The sequence below is a fragment of the Lampris incognitus genome, chromosome 9 (assembly GCF_029633865.1).
Source record: "Lampris incognitus isolate fLamInc1 chromosome 9, fLamInc1.hap2, whole genome shotgun sequence".
Taxonomy (NCBI): Eukaryota; Metazoa; Chordata; class Actinopteri; order Lampriformes; family Lampridae; genus Lampris; species Lampris incognitus.
In genome coordinates, this window is record NC_079219.1 from 15,129,282 (window position 1) to 15,151,044 (window position 21,763).

The following is a 21,763-nucleotide window of genomic DNA, read 5'->3' on the forward strand; positions in this document are numbered from 1 at the left end:
CATGATGTCTTTTATGGTCATGCAGCCCACTGAGGCAAATTTTTGTGGTAATGGGCTATAAATAAAACTGACTTACCTTGACTGTCTGAGGGGGATCAGTGTTCTTCTTCTACTGTTCACATATGAGTCGATTTAGTCTTTAACCGGCCTGAAAATGACCAAAAAGAAAAAGGGAAAAAAAAACATCTCCAAACAATCCGCATAAAATAGGAGATTCAGCCGATTGGAAATTTTTAAGATTCTCAAATTAGCCGTAAATGAGACTTTTAAGAGAAAAATAAAAGGAATTGAGATTCTTGAGTTTGTTTGTTGGTTTTCAAAGTCTAGTTTGCATCATTAAAGAAATGTGAAATGAATATTATAAGACATAACGAATTGTTTTGAGCTGAAATTAGTTATTTAAATGATCTAAAATAACCAGTGTCGGGCAGGTTTCAAATGTCTGTCAATAGGAAATTGTGTCCAAAATTAGTACCACCAGTACGCTGTAACTCCCAATATTTGCAAAAAAAAATTTTTTTTAATTGAGTTTTTTTTACAAATTAATTAATTAAAAAGTAAACAAAAATTGATAATTGACATTGAAATTGAGAAACACCAAGCAAAACACAAAAGTAAAAATTGAGAATAAGGCAAAAAAAAAAAAACTTCTACTAGAAGCTAAATGTAATGTCACAGTATGTGTGTTATCCCGAAACCCCAAAACATCCAGAGGTGACGAACGATGTGAAGTCATGTTAACAGCCGCACAACAATGTGCCGCACCTTCTTGGATTTTTCCTTGCAGCTTTTTTCTTAATGGAGCCAAATTATTTTAGTAGTCACTGAAGCTGTGTGTGTGTGTGTGTGTGTGTGTGTGTGTGTGTGTGTGTGTGTGTGTGTGTGTGTGTGTGTGTTGCTAATGGAAAAGACAGGCTAGAGCTGACAGAAAACTGACTAGGACAGGTGGATGGACAAACACACACACACACACACACACACACACACACACACACAGCAGGGCAGAACACAAGGGTAATGGTGTTGCCAGAAAAAGCACGTCCCCGTGCCGGGGTAGTGAGAGGGTAAGAGGCAGATGGACAGAGAGAAAGAGGCGAGCGTGCAGGTGACTGTCGGCGCCCAGCTTGTGTTCGGTGCTCTGTTTTGTGGCACCGTCGGCTCCTCGGCAGTTGAAAGTGTTGCTCCGGGATCCCGTGTTTGGTTCAGCGGTGTGCTTGGCGGAGGAGAGGTCAGTATGAGTAGTAGTAGTGTGTGAGAAGTTTGCGTACTCCATGGCTGTGTTAGGACAAGCATGTGGAGTGAGAGGGCTGCAGCTTTGGTAAGCCCCCTGATTCGGTTTTGTCACTGACCACCAGCTAATACATGTGTTATGTGTGGTTATTTATGTGTGTTATTGTAGATGCACAGAAGCGAGTGAGCTTAAATATGTCTTTTTTGAAGAACGAGTATTGACACACAAAGCGAAATGTCTCTTTTTACGAGTGGTTTTGGTTTAACGTAACTTAATGTGGAGTCATTCCTCGGGTGGTGCAGCGGACTAACGCCAGCATGTCCCAACACGGTGGTCCCTGGTTCAGAACGTCTCCAGCTGGACCAGGCAGCTCACTTCTAATTCCATCCTTACTGTGACAGTTCATCCGTGCAGGGATTTAGTCTTAACATTGTAACTCCTCCAGAGCGGTTTGTGCTCGGGTTCAACTCCAGAACAGAGCTGCCGATCTGGAGCTGGTAGGGTTTCGGTGTCTTGCTCAAGGGCCTCGGAGCAGGGCAGAGGGTTAATGACACAGGTTGATTTGAAGCCGGATTGTCTGGTTAAAAGTCTCCGACCGTTGCTCCACCCAGCTGGCCCCTTTGCCTTACCTTGAACAACAGTTGGTTGCCAAGCTCTGGGGGCTGTTAAGCCTCTTCGTACAGACTGGAGCTGGCATTTTCTGTCTTTCTGATGTGGTCTGTCACACCGTATGGATGGTACGAGACTGACAATATGAGGCCCTGTACACGGTATTAATAGAATTTTAATTTTCCTTTGACCTTTTTAGTTTGGGTTTTGATGCTTCTCTTGGAAATGCTGGGTTGAAAGCATGATCTCTCTGTGTGTGAGCGTGTGTAGGAGTGTTTATCTGTGCTCAGAACACAGGTTGATTAAAGCCGCTTGCCGAAAGCTTCATTATGAGGTCTTCAAAAAAGCACAGAGCCTCGAGTGCATGCAAAGTCAGGTGTGTTATTGTATACGTCATGGGGTTCGAGCCAACAAAAGTTGGAAAATTACTCTATCAGAGACTAATTTCTTCCTTGGCTGTGCAAGGGACTATATCATGCAGAACCAAGAGACATGCTGGTGTGCCTACGTGGGCATGTGTGTGCAAACGTAAGGATGAGTCCATCTCTTTGGTTAAACAGAAAATGTAATATCAATACCACATTGTTTTCAGTGATGTGGCTCAGGTGTGTGTCTGTCTGCTATTTCATCCGTTTCCAATTACAATGAAAGGGGTCAACAGGAAGTGAGCATAATGGTAGTGATGGCATGGTAATTGATAACGTGTCACAAAACAGGAAGTTCTGAAGTTGTTATATTTAGATAAAATAGACCCAAAATGCATGTTTTTGCATCTATTGTAACATCAGCATACCAAAACTACTGTTAGTGTAGACTTTTTATTCCAGAAGTATTGATGGGTTTTATTTATTACCTTGTTCATCTCATCTTGCTCATTAACACATTTAATGCCTGGCCTTACAGCACTCAGGGACAATAAAGTGAAACCCAGTCCCTCAGTCTGTGTAGCTTAATAACACCTTATGTACAGTACAATACTTGGAGATATGGAAAACCTAAGTAAAATATGCCAACGGAAGTGCAATTTTACTTTTCTGTTGTGTTGGGTGGAAATCTGTTCTAGCTTGTGAGTAATTTTAAGAGGCACAGATGAGCCGGCACAGGGAGCATATATGTGGTAAATGCGCAATATTTCATTGTTTATTTCCAGCACTATATTGGATGAGGAGAAGGCCCAGCAGAAGGAGAGGAGCAGGATGGAGATGAGGAGACAGGTCACTGTGTCCTGGGACTCCGGAGGCTCCGACGAAGCACCGCCTAAAGTAAGACATTTATGCTCGGTATTTGGCTGCGCTTCTCTCTGTTTCAGGTTGTGTGTGTGTGTGTGTGTGTTCGCGTTGTGTGCACTGTGTGAGAGCACGAGTGACAGGTGCAGCCATAAAGAGGTAGTGTATGAGGTTTCGGTCATAAAGAGGTGGTCCTCATTGTCAACACCTGTTGGTGTGTCGGTGTTTGTGAACTGGCGTCTCTGCAATTTGTGTTTGCAGTTTTCCTCTTCATGTGAGTGACTACACACATGTGAACACATTGTTGTCGTTCAGCTACTGGAACTGACAAAACTTTAAAGATCGCTGGCTAGTCAAATCCATTCTTCAAGGCACGCATATGTAGATAACAGATAATAACGTTGAACTTTTTTAGCAATTTTACAAAGTGCTTTACAAAACACAGTTGAATAAAATACAGTCATGTTAAAAGATGGCACAGAACTTGCGGGTCTAAGCTCCTTGAGAAGGACAAGCCAAAGTTTAAGGGCCCTGACAGCAAAAGGCTCCATCGCCTCCAGTCGTAAATTTGGAAGTAGTGACAGCACGAGGAGACCAGTTTATTTACAGTCCAGCTTTTCTTTACTGTAGTTTCTGACTTACATATTGTAAAATGTTCTACACCTTTTTACAATATCCATCCATTATCCAAGCTGCATCCCCGTGAACCCGATTGGGATAAGCGGCTTGGATAATGGATGGATATTGTGAAAGGTGTAGAAAATATTTAATGAAAAATCTAAAGATTTTGTTAAAGTATCCGTAGGGCAGTCAGTCAGCTTTTCCTCGTATTTTCAACCCGTGAATGGGCTTTTCTGTTGACGACAACCAGGATGGACGATCAAGTTGATACTGTCATGAGCCACAAGGTGATGAAAATAGCAGGTGACTTCGACTGTTTCTGTGATGCTGCATCACGCTAAACCCCACCAAACTTTTCGACGTATGCACTGGATTTGTGAAACGGCGTATGGTGCGAAGACACATTTTTATGGTGCGTAATGCTTTCCATTAAGTGTAAACGGCATTCTTAAAAAAAAAGTTAACGCACCAAATTATTTGCTCTGACAAGAGGAATGTCATCCACGTATAAATTGCTCTTGCATATTCCACCCCCACTCCCTCGATCCCACCTCCCATTCCACTCTATGGCTTGTTGTCCCAGCTGCAGGTTGCTTCAGTCCGACTTGCTCTCCTCATGCGTCTGCTGCTAACATCTGTGTTGTTAGTGTTTCAGTTGATGCAGTCAGAGCCATATATCTTTAGCAGGAGATGAGAGATTCACAGGTCTTGGACTTCTCTCAAGCCCTTAAAGCTGTAGTTTTTACCCCCTCAATATTTATCAGGCCGGCCAAAACCCTCTGCATTAATGAAATCATTTTTTTTTCTATGAAAACATGAGGGATTAGATTATTATTTTAGGAAGTAGAGACATTATTGAAATGAAAGTTTTTTTCCCCCCCATTTCTCTTTATTATGTGTGGGGTATCATGGAGCATTTCTGGATTGCTTCATTCTGTCTATCTCACCTTTCCATCTGCTATTTGCCTTCCGATGCTCTGTTTTGCTGCTTGTTTTTCTCTACTCCCACCTGTATCTGTCTGTATGTGTGTCTCCTCCCCCCACCCGTCTGTCTTCAGCCTAGCCGTCGCCCCCGCCTGCAGCCAAGTTTCAGTCTGGGTTGTCGGTCTGGTCTTTCTCCTGACCAACGTCCTCATCACCGGCAAAACCAATACTTCGCATCACAGCTCTCTCTCTCTCTGCCTTGGACAACTTCACCCTGCATCTCCCTGTTCCTCCTCTTCTTCCTTTCCCTAAGCCCTCCTCCCCTCCTTGTCCTCTAAGCATGCATGCGCCCTTTCCCAACATTCCATGTGTTTCCATGATCCCTGCCCCACTCCTGTTAACCCTTCTGCTGCTGCACCTTTTCTTCCTCACTTAACTCCTTCCCTAAATGACAGATGCTGTTATTCAGCCTCTCCTCTACAATCCCAGCCCCAAACCATCTCCCACCCTCAGCCCAGTGGTGACTACCACATCCAGTGAAATCACCAGCCCAAAGCCCATGCCAGCTTGCTCCTTGAGATTCATGCTAACCCTAACCCCCAACTTCACTTTCACCCTCAGCCTAATATCATTTCCAACCACTGAGCCAATGGTAATTGCCCCAAGTCAAACCCAGCTTGTCATTCCCACCTTATCCCTGCACCCCAGGCCAAGTCAAACTCACATCACTCCAACCTCCAACTCTTCTCTTCTCTCCATGCTCAGCCAATCATAAAACCGCAACCATGCTCCAAGTTAAACTCCCATCCCCATCATATACAGCCCAAATCACTGCCTAAACTTAACCCTTTACCCAGGGCCAATTTTATCCTCAGCTGCCACTCTCATCCCCATACCTCAATCCAGCCTCACATTTACCCCAAGTCCTCTCTCTCCAAGCCCAGGCACCCTGCTGTTCAGCCATGTGGGAGGTCCCTAACAGTTTGGCCTGCCCCCCTCTCTTTCCCTCTCCTTCCCCCACGCCCCCTTTCTCACAACAACCCATCCACCAGTCCAAACACCCAGCCCCCATTTCCCCACTTACAGGCACTCATGCACCTCCTGTTTAGATTCTTCAAGGCAGGTGGTTCAAAATTCCACCGGATTCAACTGTCGCAATAATCTAACAAAGCCAGTGTGTCTAGGGGGAAAAAAGCTGCAACATTGCAAAGTATGGTAGTTTTTTCATCTTGGGAGATGGCGGCGTCACTGGGTTTAAGCTATCACAGTTACCAATATAACCACCGGCAGACACTTTGGGCAGCTTTGCCCTTTGCTTGGCTTGCATGTAAACCCTTTACTGAAAAGCCCTACAGGATAATCAAAGTTAAATATGCAAAGCGTTCTTCATCATATTACTTGAATAGGATCTTATACAAATGGTAAAGTGAAGGGGTATTTCAACATAGGAGCGAGTTGATTCCAAGGGACTACTGGATAGCAAACACATTTGCATTGACGTTGCCAAATACCATTGTAACCAGCAACACTTTGGCCAGTATTTCTCAGCATTGAAGTGCAGCTACAAGTAAGTAAATGCCAACTTTCTGGATGCTTAAAAAAAAATTTTTTTTAAAGTAATGTTGCAACTTTTTTGGCCCTGCAGTTTCACTCTTCCTGACAGGGTTGACTTCAACCTGGTGCACCTAACAAGCTTTGAATAGTAATGAGTAAGGAGAAGGTTTTTGAAACGTTTGCCAGCACTAGTGACTGCTATTGTTCTGCAGCCAGCTTCATCAGTATGTTTATATCTTGTCTATTTGAATACTGTGTATCTACTACATAGGACTTACAATTGTCCCTATAATTAAGCTTTGCATTTATAATAGTGTGCGTGTGTGCATGCATGCGTGTGTGTGTGTGGGGCATAGTGTTGATGTGTCCTTAAGTTGTTTCACACTATTTCCAGCCTGTTATGGATGCCTGTGATAAACCCCAATTCCACTGGGCTTACGGTCTGACCTATCTAACAGCCATGGAATGCATATAGGTTACAGATGTGCCAGAAAAAGCAAATATCTGAAGACTTGTTGACAAGTCTTGTGGTAAACTTTGAAATGCCAGTTTGAATTCATGCTTTTTCAGAAAAAGATGGTAATGCCGCTGGTTGGAACTGAAAAAAAAAAGAAAAAAGAACAGAGGCTGAGCTAATGTTGTAAATGCTGCATAGCAACTTTTCCAGTCTCAAATCGTAATTCTCATCTCAACTCAAAAAACAAAAAGCTTCTACTGGTTTAAATGTTGGCTTGCATTGGGATAAATCCCGTAGATGGATTCTGTACTGCAGTGTGCCACATTGGCTAGGCTTTATGTACTGTGGTGTTGGAATGTGTACATGTATATATAACATGTAGGATTAGAAGGTTTAAACGCTATATTTACACAGCTAAATAGACACTATCTTAATTTGAGATTATATTGGTTTCCGGGGTTTTGTCACCTTGACCTTGCTATTGGATGCCATTTGGTAATACTGTATATAATACTGTAGGCCTATATATTCTCACAGGTAAAGTGACACCCCAGCCCCCCTGCACACCCCATGAGGTGTAACAGCAGCCCTGCGCCCCCATTGCACAAAGAAATGTGGCAGATAATATTGGAAAAGTGTTTGATTTAGAGATTAAAGGGTCTATGAGTAGTTCTATGGTTTTAACATATTATCATTAAGTTCTACTATGTAAATGGCTAAGGGAGATTTTAAAAAAAAATTGTGGTTCAAATCCATTCCCGAGAAGCCTTGTATTATAGAAATTATTATTATTTAATAATTTCTATAATACAAGGCTATAAATGTATAATATATTATATAAATATAAAAACTATACAAATTCGTCTTGATTCGTATCGATCTCGTAGAGGTGGGTAGACTAAAAAGTCTTCATCTAATAGGTACTGGAGGATTTTTGGGGGGGTGTCAACATTGCTCACCCCTCTGAAGTTTTCTACAGCAGCTTTTTAAGCACTTGAAGGTGTATAACTTTTTCTCAAGATTCAGTGATGGCTGGTGGTGATATTGGGTGGGTGGGCTAATAAATGCATATACCCATCAATAGTTCACGCTGCAGCAACAGCAGCATCACATCCAAGATACCAAGCTACAGCAACGGCACTATATACCTTGTTTATAGCAAGTGCTGTACAACACCACTATAAGTACCCACAAGAATGACCTGATGCCAAAAAATGCTCTCTGTATCTGTCTCTGGCTCTCTCTCTCACACACACATACACGTTTCCTAATTTTGTTGGATAAATGTTTCAAATCCACAATTCCTTGTTGGGTTCAAGCCGTGTCTTGTCCAAAAAGCAAGCATGGGAAACAGAAAAGTGAGTTCTTAGCTACACTTGCTGTTAGCCAGTCCTTTTGTTGAAACCAAGTAACACAAACTTACGATTTTCTCATTTGTCCTTTTGTGTTATTTGAACATTGTTTGGACAATGTGTCCCCATTCTCTTCATTTCCAACTTTTCCTCCAAAGACATCGAAAAAAATGGATGATAAAGTAAATAATCCACCTCGTTCATGCTAGCGCCCGCGCTCACCTTCCTCTCCTCACTCTTGCACAAGTAGCGCCTCACTGTACGTACCGTTACTCTGTACGTCTGCTGTCATTGGTCAAAAGTCAGCGACCTGAGGGCTGAATGAATTTAGCCCAAAGGATTGGCAAATCAAGGGGGCGTGCCACGACACCTGTCACTCACTCAATACGGAGATGAATGGAAGATGAAGCTATGGTGTTTGGGCTGTAAAAAATAAGCCCGTGGAGAGATATCCTGTGTTTTTCTTGTGACTATTTGGTGCTGTTGCTGCTGTGGGTTCCACCAAAATTTAAAACAATCTGTTCTGAGGTTCTTTAACAATAATTGTATCATCTTTATTGTAAAAAATAGAGAGTGCTTAGCCCTGTTAGCTCATTTATACTAGCCGTCCCTGTGAAGATTACATTCCCTACCATCAGAAGTAGTCATATGCTGAGTATGAAAAAAGTCCAACCTCACTGAGTGTGGTAGGACTTCCTCACCTACTCGTTTTACATTCAGCTCTCACCATGGAAGAATACTCACAGGTTGGAGCCCTTAAAGAATTCAGGCTCAATTTCTGTCATAAATGCCTGTGAGTGTAGCTTTTAATCCCCACTTGCCCTAGGATCTTCGTGCCTGGCTTACATGGCACTTGGACCCCTCTTGCGAGGGGCAGTGTCTATGTGAAAGTTCATGAGCCCGTGTGCCTCGGGGGAGCATGTGCATTAAAAAGAAAGTTTTAATTACACTGTGGTGCCCCACATTCCAAAAATTCCTGATGTACGTTGTTGTGATACGTTTAAGGCCTACATGGGGGTTACATGAATACATGTCTCACAGGGATGTATGAGGTTAAAGAAAACAAACATCATAATTACTATGTCTCAGGGGTGTGCTGCTCCTAAGTCCTGAAATTCCCAAATAAAGGAATCTGTTGCGCGTCCCTGAGGTACATCTCCGACAGAGCTGTAAATTCACAGAAAGAGAAAAAAAAAGCTAAGGGCTTTGGAATTTTATTCTTGTTCCGTGTTTGGTTGGGGAGCTGGAAGATTTTCTTTCAGATTGTTTCCAGATCACTTCTTTCACAAATCAAAAGTGATTCTGCAGTCTCTTGTTTATGGTTCATCTGGGAATACCGGAATAGATTCCAGTATGACATTAGTGTCCTGTATTTTATTCTGTTTGCCTTTGGATCACTGGAAGCTGGGGGGGGGGGGGTCTGTCAGCATAATGTGGTCACAGCTTCTTTTCCCGTATATCTCAGGAATTTCATTGCACCCATTTGCATCCTCAGTCCAAGTGGGGATTTCAGTCCTCAAAGATCTCTGTAGTTGCAACAGCGTTCCTGTCAGTCTTTTCTTTTTATGATGCTAAATTTAACTTGGATTTTCCCAGAGGCTGCTCCCATTGCAGTGTGATTCGGCCACCGCAGTGCAGTTAATCTGTTTGGGGCCAACTGAGGCTTTGGGGTTATAATTTGGTTCTCACAAGTGTAATGTAGGAAATGTAAGTTGGCCATCCTTCCATGTGTCATCATGTCCAACCTGCTGCGTGTTCTCCTGTCAGACTGTCTGTCTCTGTCTGTTAGTCTGTGCCTCTATCAGTCTGAAGTCTTAATGCCTGCAGCAGCTTTTGTTTCTTATCCTCCTTTTCTGTCTTCTCTCCCTCTCTTACTCCTTCTTTCCTTCTCCTCCTTTCTCGGCACCTGTCAACATGTCTGTCTCCAACCCCATCTGTCTGTCTGTCTGTCTGTCTGTCTTGCTGTCGGAGGTCTGGTCCAGAGAAAGCTACTATGAAAGGCTGTGGAAGGTAGAGGTTACCCTGCTGCTGTACTAGACATGAGCTCTGTGTCAAAGCTCTGTGTTACGCCCCTTAAAAGTTTTTTTCGGGCAGTCCAAGAGGGGGCGACAACTTGTGTGATTATTTAAAAGTTTCATCTCAGCCAGCCACGAGAACCCAAAAGAAGATATTACAGTAGTATGTGTTCACCAAGCACCTCTTTTTTCCGCCATCAGCATCCGGTCAGGTACAAACTGGAGCGAGAGGGCCTGTGTCCAGCAAAGCTCTCTGCTTTCTCTCTTAAGATAGTCACACTCAGCTGAAACTCGGGAGGACACACTAGTTCATTCCTCAACTGGAAAACCCGTTACTCTTGTTAAAGTTTGAATATTTCAGTACACAGCACTCGGCACACAAAGCAGACATGGTAGTTTGTTGAGGCTGTTGGCAGCAGACGACACCAAATTGCCGGAGCTGATGAGAGAGGTGTTTGGGGAATACTCGGCTGTATAACCCTGTATTACACACCTGCAACTTACCCACACAGGTAGTCTAATTCTACATGTATAACCACAAACCAGCTACAACATTGTTGTTGTTTTTTTATTGTTTATGGATGTCGATGTTTTTAACATAGGAGCAAGTTTTTTGGTTTTGTATGAATTTAACTAACAGCTTGCTGGTCCTGCTGCCCAGTAGGTGTTCCCTGTTTTGATTGACAGCTAACCTAGCCACACAAACAGCTCCTGGGTGGGGGGTTTGTGTGTTGACTGTTGTTATGCCTGGTGTCTTGACATCTACATTTTCATGCTTACATTGGAGAAATAAACACGAATTTAACTTTGTATTCTTGCCTTCCCCCCCCCCTCTTTCTTATTCTCTCTCCTTTTCCCAATTTCTGTTCAATGCTCCGCCATTTTTACCCCTCTATTTACCCTTCTCTCGCTCTCTCTCTCTCCTTTTTCCTTCTCTCTCTTTCCTTCTCTCTCTCTCTCTCTCTCTCTGTTGTCCTCTGTTTCCAGCCAAGTAGACCAGGATATCCTAGTCCTCGCTCTAGTGAAGGTTTCTACCCCAGTCCGCAGCATCCTGGACACTACCAGGTAATGTCCAGTAGCTACACTCCAAGTGGGTCCCCAAGGCTTTCTGCACTGTTTCGGTTGTTCGTTTGAGATTAGTGACTTTAGCATCCACAATAGAAAACAACATTGATAACCTCGGTTGGTTCTGTAGTTGAGTTGTCCAACCAAAGCAACACTCCCGGAGAGCTGATCGAACTGTAACCTCCTGCCACTGTCTCTGTTCTCTCCTCCTGTACATTGTCTCAGATGGCAGGGTATCCTGGGCCCCACACTCTCCCCTCAGTGCCCAGTGCCCTGTACCCCCCGCAGCCTGCCATGTTGGACACGCACCACGCGCACACGCATCCGCGGCATCACGTGCACACGCACTCGCACGCCCAGCACCTTCCCCAACCCCACGGACAGGATATGGCACTATGGGGTTCGGCAGTGGAGGTATGGGACCAACCGTGCACTCATGCATACACATTCACTCACTCACTCACTCACTCACTCACTCACTCACTCACTCACTCACTCACTCACTCTCACACACACACACAGGTAAGTTGTGATTGGAATTGTTGTTTTAAGCCATTTCCCTCTGTTGTCCCTGTGGCACATGCAGAATCATCCGTTTGATTTGTTATGGACAAACGTGCAGGGTACCCACAGCAGTCGTCCTCTTACCTGCCCAAACTGTTTTTTCAGAACATTTTGAGATTTTGAAGCTTGTTTAAGCCTCCAGAGATTCACTGTTCACTTTTTAGAGCTAAATGTTGTTGCCAAGCAGCATTAAACAAAACTTGATCAATTAAAGCGATGGTTTCCTGTCACCGCTAGCTCGTTCCTTGAGAAAGGATAACTTGTTGGGAGCTTCGGTGATTTTTATGTTAGAACCATTGTCGATAGATGGCTATTCTGCAGCTTACTGGTGAGGTGGTGAGGTCTTGGTAGAAGTCAATAGTTTGTTTACATACGCTGCTGTCAGTGTGTTTTCCATTGGATTCGCTTGGTCGCTCATCAGTCTGGTGTATATGTCTGTGTGTCTCCATTTCCCCTGTGTGTGAGTGCACATCTCTCTCTGCCTGCGCACGTACGCTTGGTTTTCTGTGCCTGTGTGTTCGTCTGTGCTTGTGCACGTGCTCGTACCTCCCCTTCTGCTGCATGCTTGTTCGTCCTGCCCCTTTGTCCATTTCTGTCTGCGTCTGCATGTCTCCCTCTACTCTGTGTGTGTGCGTGTGTGTGTGCGTACATGTGTAGGACAGGGCAGTAGACATGCAGCAGTGTGTAGGTCAGCAGTGCCTATTAATGGAGGAACAGCTGATGATTCAACAACAGCAGATGGAGGAGGATCAGAGGTGGCTGGAACAGGAGGAGAGGCTACTGGTAATACAAACAAAACACACACACTCATACACGTGCTTACAAACAGGTCAAAATCACAAGTATCTACGTATATACAGGGCCACATACAGATATGTACACACTGTACACAAAAGCACTAGCCTTGAATTTCGTATGGATCGGATGGATCAGAGCACTAGATTCTTTTTCTTTTCTTTTCTTTTTGTTTTTGATTCCCCCCCCCCAATTGTACCCAGCCAATTACCCCACTCTTCCAAGCCGTCCCGGTCGCTGCTCCACCCCCTCTGCCGATCCGGGGAGGGCTACAGACTACCACGTGCCTCCTCCGATACATGTGGAGTCGCCAGCCACTTCTTTTCACCTGACAGAGGAATTTCACCAGGGGGACATAGCACATAGGAGGTTCACGCTGCCCCCCCCCCCCCAGTTCCCCCTCCCCCCTGAACAGGCACCCGGCCGACCAGAGGAGGCGCTAGTGCAGCGACCAGGACACACACCCACATCCGGCTTCCCTCCCGCAGACACGGCCAACTGTGTCTGTAGGGACGCCCGACCTAGCTGGAGGTAACAGGGATTCTAACCAGAGATCCCTGTGTTGGTAGTCAACGGAATAGACCGCCACGCTACACGGACAGTTGTCCAAGTGTCTAGTTATTTTGTGACTAGGGTTCATCCACATTAGTAGTGAGAGAGTACATTTTTGAAAGGGATGTGTGCTTCTAAACACTTTGTTGGCTATAGTGCGAGACAACATTGTCCCCGTATGTCCCTTTTCAACGCCATACGAGTTAATAGCATCACATTTTGTGTCAATGTGCACTGCCATGAACAAATCTTTTGAGAGGGGGTGTTTGTTGGCCCAAACTGCCATCAATGACATTTCCAAACACATTTTTACATGCATACTAATGTAAAAATACTGTAGTTTCCCACTTCCTGCTCTTAAATTTCTGTCTCAGGAACTACTTCCATAGAGAGGACGTTATGTCACTGATATCATTGGAGGGAGACTGCTAAGTGGCTGTGCGTTGTTCCCTCTTCGGTGGCTTGTTATCTCTGTCAGGCCTGCTTGGCCTCACCGCTTCCCCGTTGCTACACACACACATATACCGAAGGCAGATAAGAAAAACAAGGGTTTGTTGCTGCCTGATAGATTCACCCAGAGTATTTTTATTTCTGACAACAGGGCCGTCTGCTGTGAAGGGAGGGAGAAGAGACGGGGGGGCAGGGAGGGAGGGTTTCATTTAGGATGCATATTTTTCAAAGCTTTGATTGCAGAGGCTGTCTGGGGTTTTCACTTAAGAATTTTATAGTGTGTGTGTGTGTGTGTGTGTGTGTGTGTGTGTGTGTGTGTGTGTGTGTGTGTGTGTGTGTGTGTGTGTGTGCGCGCGCAAGGGGGGGGCAGGTGTGGTCTATGTGGATTCCAGGCTAATGATAGGCTTAGAGAAACTGACAGCCTACTCAACAGCCTGTCTTTGACCCACAACCATCCACTGACAGCACACGGGGTTATTGAAAAGCTGCAGATGATCCCCCCCGTGCTTGTGTGTATGTGTGTGTATGGGTGTGTATGGGTGTGTGTGTGTGTGACAGAGAGGTGGATGGGAGGGTGTGCCTGTATGAGTGTTTTATGAGAGATTCTGAGTGAGTGAGACAGAGTGTGTGTGTGTGTGTGTGTGTGTGTGTGTGTGTGTGTGTGTGTGTGTGTGCGTGTGTATAGGTCTGAGAGTGGTAGCATTCTTATAACACAGTCCCTCTTGGGAGGGCCTAGGGGGAGAGAGGAGGAGGGAAGAAAGAGAGAGGGAGGAGAGAGGAAGAAGGTTTTTTAGAAAAGAAGGGTAATCATGCTTACCGAGTCATCGATGGCAGCACCAAACCTGACCCTCCTCTTCCTCCTCTTCTCTCTCTCCGTGCATCGGGTTTAAGGGTGCAGAAGGCAGAGCAGTGAAGCTGAGTGTTGACGCCTCTCCTTTTAATGGGATAGCTGACACAGACTGGGGAACAGGCCAACAGACAGGTTAGAGAGACAGACAAGAAGGCTTGCCAAGCAAAACAAGACGTGAGAGGCAGCAGTAGTGAAATCAGAGAGCAGCGAGGACGAACACAAACGGAAACTTTTGGCCAACTTGGACAATGTTGGTTTTCAAGTCCTGCCTCGGAAAACTGGTAGGAATGGGATGAGTGCATAACGTTTAAAGCCAGGGGTGTGTGTTTGAATGAGGGGCGGAAGGTATGGTACCCTTGTGTATGTATGTGTGTATGTGAATGCATGTGTTTGCATGCTGGGTTAAGCCGAAACCCAAAACCTTTTGAAAATGGTCCATGTACGTTTATGTGTGTTAGCGTGCACTCATACGTGTTTTTGCGTGTGCCTTTTTTTTTTTGTGTGTGTGACTGTTTTTGTGAATGTATCCTGCTCTATGGAAGTCCGCAGCTTGGTACAGAATGTTCCTGTTTTTATTGGGAGTCTCATGCAGAGAAACAGCCTTTGAATGCCTGCAATATTTGGTTTGTGTGTAAGAAAAAAAATGGCTTTTTTTTTATGCTGCGTTCCACTAAATCCTTCATTACCTCATTCATTCACTCACTCACCAAGTCACGTATAGCAATGTAATGATGATGATGAATATTAGGGTTCATAGCTGATCTTCTCACTTTCCATCAGTTCAACATCAGAGATCAGTTCATCAAATCGATCGGCACTTTAAGTGCCAATATAAGATAGATGGATGCTTGTGTGAGGAGTTAGAAAGCTCCTGATGCAAGTTCTTAAATATCTGGAGGTCTCAAGATAATCCCTGTCTTGGCTTATGTGGTTTTGGGGATGCATCAGTATTGACCCAAAAAGGCGTAGAGGACTGCTACTGGACTTACAGTACTGGTCTCTGAGCATATCTCCAGTATTAGAAAAGCCATCAACGTTTAATAAGCAACGTGGCTTGATTTCATGCTCTTTTTCACATAAAGGTTCTTTCAGAAGTTGAAATGTTTCTAAACAGATCTAAATGAATTTTATCCAGTAACCCCAAGTTTGGTTTCTAAGTGTAAATTGTTGATAAAAAGTAATGGAATGAAGTGGCTTTGCAAGTTCACTCATCTGTATCAGTGTGTTCTGAATACAGTAGAAAGTGAATTGAAGCCAGACCTCTGCAAATGATGTCATTAGGTGATGATTTATTCCACTGTGTGTGTGTGTGTTTGTGTGTGTTTCCAGAAGCCAGACACAAGGAGTTCAAGAGGAAGCCTTGACAGAGAGGACTGTGGACTGCAACCCCCGGTAGTCTGCCCCTTTCTTTCTACCGTCGTCGATTCTGCCTCTTTGACGATAAAACATTTCTTAGGTGTCCTTATTCTAGCCGCCACTGCAGCAGCCTTCTAGCTGAATGCATTTGCATCTCAAACAAGTGCCATAGCTAACTTCATAAGAGACACATTCACTACCGATGGATTATGTTAAAAAAAATTGTGGGTGAATAAGGATTGTGTTTCTATCAATGGCAATTAAACACGTAATTTTTTTTTCTGGCTAGCTTCTATAACATTTCCTTTCAATGGCATTGCACGTCATAGACCCCCTTATTTAAAGGAAAAATAGAGGGAAGTTCTGTTTTTTTTTTCTTCCAAGAAACAAGGATGCCTGACGGAGATGAATGTTGACGGAGACAAATGTCGACAAAAATACACAAGAGTCTGGCCGGACTGGCTGTGATTGGCCGGGGCCTGTTTGCTTTGATTAGAACTCGTGGGGATTGATCCAGGGACAGGAAGTGACCCGTTCGGGGTTGGGGGTCGTGGACGGGAGGTCAATGAATTCCCACAGCGTTGCGGGTTATTAATAGAATGTTCTCGAAAGGAAACAAAGATCCTGCGTTTCTCCATCTCCTTGTTCGCTACAGTAAGTCAGCAAGCCAGCGGCACCATGTTTATTGGGCTCTGCCCCAATCTGACAGTCTGTAATTACGTAGAGAGGCTGTGTTCAAACATTTATTGTGTGAAAAGTACCATGAAAGAAAACCCTGTGGACTTTTCTCCCATAAAAAAGCTGAAGTCAAGAGTGTATGTCATACGTACTCTTTTAAAGGACGCCATTTTTAACCCGTCCGCCAGTGTAGATGAGGACACGGTATGGGCGGATTCACAACAACGCTACTGCTGTCACCCCATCTGCACTAAAACAATACGGATCCGTCATGAACTGGCTTTAGGTAAAACTTGATCCCTCCAATCAGCTGCTCGCTCATCTACCTCAGCATAATGACTCCAGAGAAAACGTATTAAAATCATTTTGACTTCTGACTCTGGTTTGATGACACCTAAGATGATGTTCCTGTGTTGTTGACTTTGATAAACAATGACGGACATGTCAAACATCCTCTATGGTAACAGTATAAGGCTCTAGTGCAAACTGAGCTTTTGAGCGTCACCTGTAAACACATCAGAAACTTTAACCAGTATACAAGTTGGAGTTGGCCAGGGTTACAGTCATGCCCTGTGGCGGCAGCCCAATTAGGATTTGGGAGCGGCACTTTTCTTAACGGTTTTTTTTTTAGTCATTGTTGATTATGTAATGTGATGTTGATTATTTATATAATCTGCCATGCAGTGTTATTCGCCTTTGAGTGGTTTGGTGGTGTGGTCCCTGGTGCTGACACAAGTTGTAGCAGTTTAAAAGCTGCCATGGGCGAAATATTTTATGCCTCTGAAATTCATCTCACTGCCTGTCCTCCTCCCATTGAATGTCTGTGGTTTGTGAAGGGAAAATCTCCCGTAAGTGTGTGTGTGTGTGTGTGTGTGTGTGTGTGTGTGTGTGTGTGTGTGTGTGTGTGTGTGTGTGTGTGTGTGTGTGTGTGTGTGTGTCTGCAAGAGAGTGACATAGAGTGTACGAGCTCGAGCTTCCATGTGTAAGGAAAAAGAAAATGCATGTGCCTGTTTTCATGCAATAGAAAGAATCAGCTTTGCGAGTGAGAGGAGGGAGTTCATTGTGTGTGTGTGTGTGTGTGTGTGTGTGTGTGTGTGTGTGTGTGTGTGTGTGTGTGTGTGTGTGTGCGTGTGTGTGTTCTTGTACTTGTGTCTTTGTGAGGACCAATTTGAGTTTGTGACCATCAGAGTGAGGACATCTTTGCAAAGTGAGGACATTTTGGCCAGCCCTCCCTTCTGTAAGGGTCCATTTTAGGGTGTGGATTTGGGTTTAAGGTTAAGATTAGAATTAGGATTAAGTTACATTTTCGGTAAGGGTTAAGGTTAGACGTGTAGTTGTGATGGTTGAGGTTAGAGTTCAGGGCTTAGGGAATGAACGTCATCAGGGAGGGGTCCTCGCAAAGATGGAAGTACAAGAATGTGTGTGTGTGTGTTTGTGTAACTAGAATATTTTGGGTGTTGGCAGTTGTTAGACCACAACACTTCGATGGCACCAAGGCTGTCTCAGCTCTGTCTTTACTGCCTTCGGAGAAGAAAACTCTAGGGAACAAGGAGGGGAATAACTTACAGCAAATACTCTGTTTTTATATGCGTTGGGAGTTAAATTTCACTCTTGGACCAGCCTTCCGCCACTAAAGAGATGTGTGGCATTCTTTGATGCTCGTAGCTATTGAAATATATCCATGAATTACATTTCTTGTGGGGGTTTTTTTTTCACTGTGAAGGGAAGTAACAGAAAAAAACATAATTTTTGTATCTAGCTAGCTAAAGTCAGAATGTCTCTGAATCATAGAATTAGACAACATGTGTAACACTTTTTTGTGTCACAAGAATATCAGAACAAATGTATTTCACAGAAACTGCTGACTGGTTTTGTAGTCAAAGTTGTGTTTCCCATTCAAAGCTTCTGCACATGTCTGTGGTAGACAAGGTGGTGGTAGCTCTTAACAAGCTGTTTGTTGTGTTTCTTTCTTTCTTTGTGCAGACAGGAAACCAGAACATATACCAGCCAGTTGGCAAGCCAGGTAATGTACAGGCCCTTTACATTCCTTCATTATTCCGTGTTCTGTATCTTTTTCCTTTGCGCTCACTTGGTCGCTGGACTGCTTACTTCTTGTCCTTCTCTCTCATTATCTCATATTCGGATTTTTTTCTCCATAAATTTCTGTGTGGGAATACTTGTACACGTGTATGGGAAAGTTTTTGCTATTAGTATCCTTCCCTTAGGCTGTGTATATCTGCAGAGCTTTCACTCTGTTCCCATGCTCGGGTCCATCTGATGTGAACTCTATGGCTTAGTAGATCCCCGTTTATGTGGTGTCCAGTGCATCCTATACTGCTGCACAAATTTACATACGCCTCGGGTCAAATAAAACAACACATCCTGCACCATCCTGCACCAAGTGTATCAACTCAATGAATTTTTGCCTCACTCTTGTTACTTTTTTGCAATGAAGATATTGATGTTCATATTATTCAGGGTGACTGCAAGTCTGTAAAAGTCCTAAAACTGTGTTAAATATTATTATTCTCATCCCCAGATACTAGAGTGTTTAAAAACAGCAAGCTATACTGTCCCGCTTAAACCTTCTGTTCATCTATATCAGCAAAAGTGAAATCAAAGACATCGTGTCTCTACACCTGTATTACAGTTGTGCGGTGTGCAAACTTACTTATTAATTTATTGCTCTTGAAGATGATCAAAGTACGGTAGTAATTACAGGGACTGCATGCTTAGCAAGCTTAAACTCAGGTTCGGACCTGTCTTTCTCAGGATTTGATTTATCACTTATAGGATACATATCTGAAAAGACTGAGAAAGGAAAAAATGGGCTCTGAATGGGGAAACCTCGTTTACATTAAAAACTTCTTTTCTGCAGAGCATGCAGCCCCACCTAAAAAGCCCCCCCGGCCTGGGGCCCCTAGCCACCTTGGCAGTCTGGCCTGTTTAAATACTGGGGACAGCTACAATGACGGTCTCAAGGTATATACGCGCACACACACACACACACACACACACACACACACACACACACACACACACACACACAGCTATATATATAAAGCAAGAGTGTATGTTTGTATGTTCGCTTATAACTCCAGAAATACTCATTGTAGAACAAAAAGAAAGGTATCTTTAGAATCAGCACTTTCCAAGGATTGCGCAATTAGAAAAATATTTCAAAAACCAAGTAAAAATTTTGATTTATTTGCGAAATTAAGTTTATTTTGTGGTGATTGCGGCGGCAGCGGATTTGCAGTGATTAATACACACATTGGCAAGGAGGCGTGATGAATGGATTGATAATTATGACATTTGATAATTTTCATTAATAAGATTCTTTTATTCGACATTCATTTATCACATGCTCATATCATAAATTATCCTATATTTCATCATAGATTATATCGTAAAGATCAGATCATGTTGGCTGTTTTGGTGAGAACATTTTCCCCAGGCAATGCCGGGTACCTCTGCTAATATACCTGTATATATAATATATATTAGTGGTGGGACTTGATTAAGAAAATTAATCGAATTAATTATGGGCTTTGTAATTAATTAATCGTAATTAATCGTATTTTAATCGCATATCGATATTTGACACCAGAAGCAACATTTTTCAATTCAAACAGGTCTTGGTAGATGACTAAATCAATGAATAGACACATACATAAGTTTAAACAACAAAATCCTGTTTATTTTGTTCAAAACAAGTTTTGTTTTGTAAACACAGTACTTTTTGTAACCCCTGGTCTTCTACCAGGGAAAGTGGTCTACAGTCCACAGCAATCCATTTTGCCAGTGAGTTTGTTAATTTATCAGATGTGGACTTACTCATCTTGGCTTTGAAACCCGTCATCTGGTGGAGAGTCGGTTGGCGACTCTGCTTGGTTGTACTAGGAGCACTAGCGTTAGCGTTAGTTCCGGTGTTCGTACTAGCTGCAACCTGTTTCGCATTTAGGTGGTACCGGGGGCTTAAATAACTGCGGTGGAATGCAAACTCTTTGTTGCAGAGTCTGCACACAACAGTGCTCTTTTCTAGGCTTCCATCCGACCGTTTTTTAAACGTAAATTTCCCATCCACAGAGCTAAGCAACGCGGTGTCATCCTTGTCATCCATCACATCTGTTGTTAGCATACTAACTTGTTAGCCTAACCTACTCCACCTTCCGCTTGACTGACGTCACTCGGTGCATCGGTATAATCCGTATGCTAGAAACGAGTGCACTGAGATGCGTTCTGTGTTGACTGGAGTGTAAAAATAAAATGCGATAAAATGCGTTAATTTTTTTTAACGCCGTTATTTTTCCTATAATTAATTATCGAATTAACGCGTTAAAGTCCCAGCCCTAATATATATATGTATATGTATATACTGACCAAGACACAAATAAGGCATACAGATGAAAATACTGCTCTTATGGACACTCATACCTTCGTGTCCATGATCACAGACAAAAACAGCTCAAAAACCACACTTGGCACTCATGCAAAGGACTCACAAACAGATATACAGATTCCATGAGTTGAGCTTTGTATATGCACTAAATATGCATAGGGACAGACACACATACTCACTTGTAGTTAGTCATACAGATTATAAAAAACCTCACTTTGCATGTTTTTGTGATGCCTGAACCATTAATATTTTCCTTTATCTTTTTCTTTGGCTGCTCTTTCTTCCCCTCTCTCTCTCTCTCTCTCCCCCCCCCCCCGCCCCCACTACCTGTTCTTCTGCTTCCCTGCCCCTCCTCCTCCTGCTCTCCCCCTGCCCTCTGCCTTACTGTTGACCCTGTAGCCCTGGCGGGTAAGCAGCACACTGTCTGTGTGTGTTGACTGTTCGTCTCATCTCATATTCAGCCATGTAGAGATTCGTTGTGTTAGCCGTCCTCCATTGCTTTCCTCAACTTAATCCAAGAAATCAATCTGTGCCAACACTTTCATTCCATCACATATATTCATCTCCTTTGTCGGGGAAAGACTGGCTACGTTCTGGTCTCTCTGGTCTTGTTTGCCGAGCCCTTTCCCTTCAGAACTAATTGCCTGTTATTAATATGTAAAAGCAGTTGTGTTTGTCTTCTGACGCTTCTACTAAAAGAGCTTCTAAACCCCAATTTTACGCTGGCAATCCTGCAGATCTTTCTAGCATCACAGTCTCTCTAGAGGAAGCTTTTAGATGATTATCCTCTAATTATGTTGTTTTATGGGGATTAAGCTTCTCTGATAAAACATAGGCTGGAAGAGCTTCCACATTGATCTCAGCATGCATGATGGTATAAGCTCTATTTTAGAGGTCACCAGCATTACAAGACATTACAAGATAGTTTGAAGCTCAAGAGTCAGACCCATAGCACTCTTAACAATAGACCGTAATAAAATATTCTTGTTGCTCTCATATGATTATGTAAGAAAAAAAGTATTAAGAAACTGAAGAAAAGGGAGTTACAAGAGGAGGAACTTA

At 43.5% G+C, this 21,763-nt stretch overlaps 1 protein-coding gene across 5 annotated transcripts in view; it reads left to right on the plus strand.

The window, feature by feature from the left end:
• Positions 1–21,763, plus strand: part of LOC130117763 (focal adhesion kinase 1-like) — a 102,676-nt gene that overhangs the window by 77,423 nt on the left and 3,490 nt on the right. For 2 of the 5 annotated variants that reach the window (XM_056285974.1, XM_056285975.1), the window contains 9 exons: positions 2,991–3,102; positions 10,977–11,054; positions 11,280–11,390; positions 11,439–11,468; positions 12,276–12,401; positions 15,595–15,657; positions 18,283–18,322; positions 19,178–19,281; positions 21,101–21,109. In XM_056285974.1, coding sequence (XP_056141949.1) covers positions 2,991–3,102; positions 10,977–11,054; positions 11,280–11,390; positions 11,439–11,468; positions 12,276–12,401; positions 15,595–15,657; positions 18,283–18,322; positions 19,178–19,281; positions 21,101–21,109 — 673 coding nt within the window. Of the gene's footprint in view, positions 1–2,990; positions 3,103–9,945; positions 9,985–10,976; positions 11,055–11,279; positions 11,469–12,275; positions 12,402–15,594; positions 15,658–18,282; positions 18,323–19,177; positions 19,282–21,100; positions 21,110–21,763 lie in introns of all 5 variants that reach the window. The other 3 variants (XM_056285973.1, XM_056285976.1, XM_056285972.1) reach the window with 3 other exon arrangements.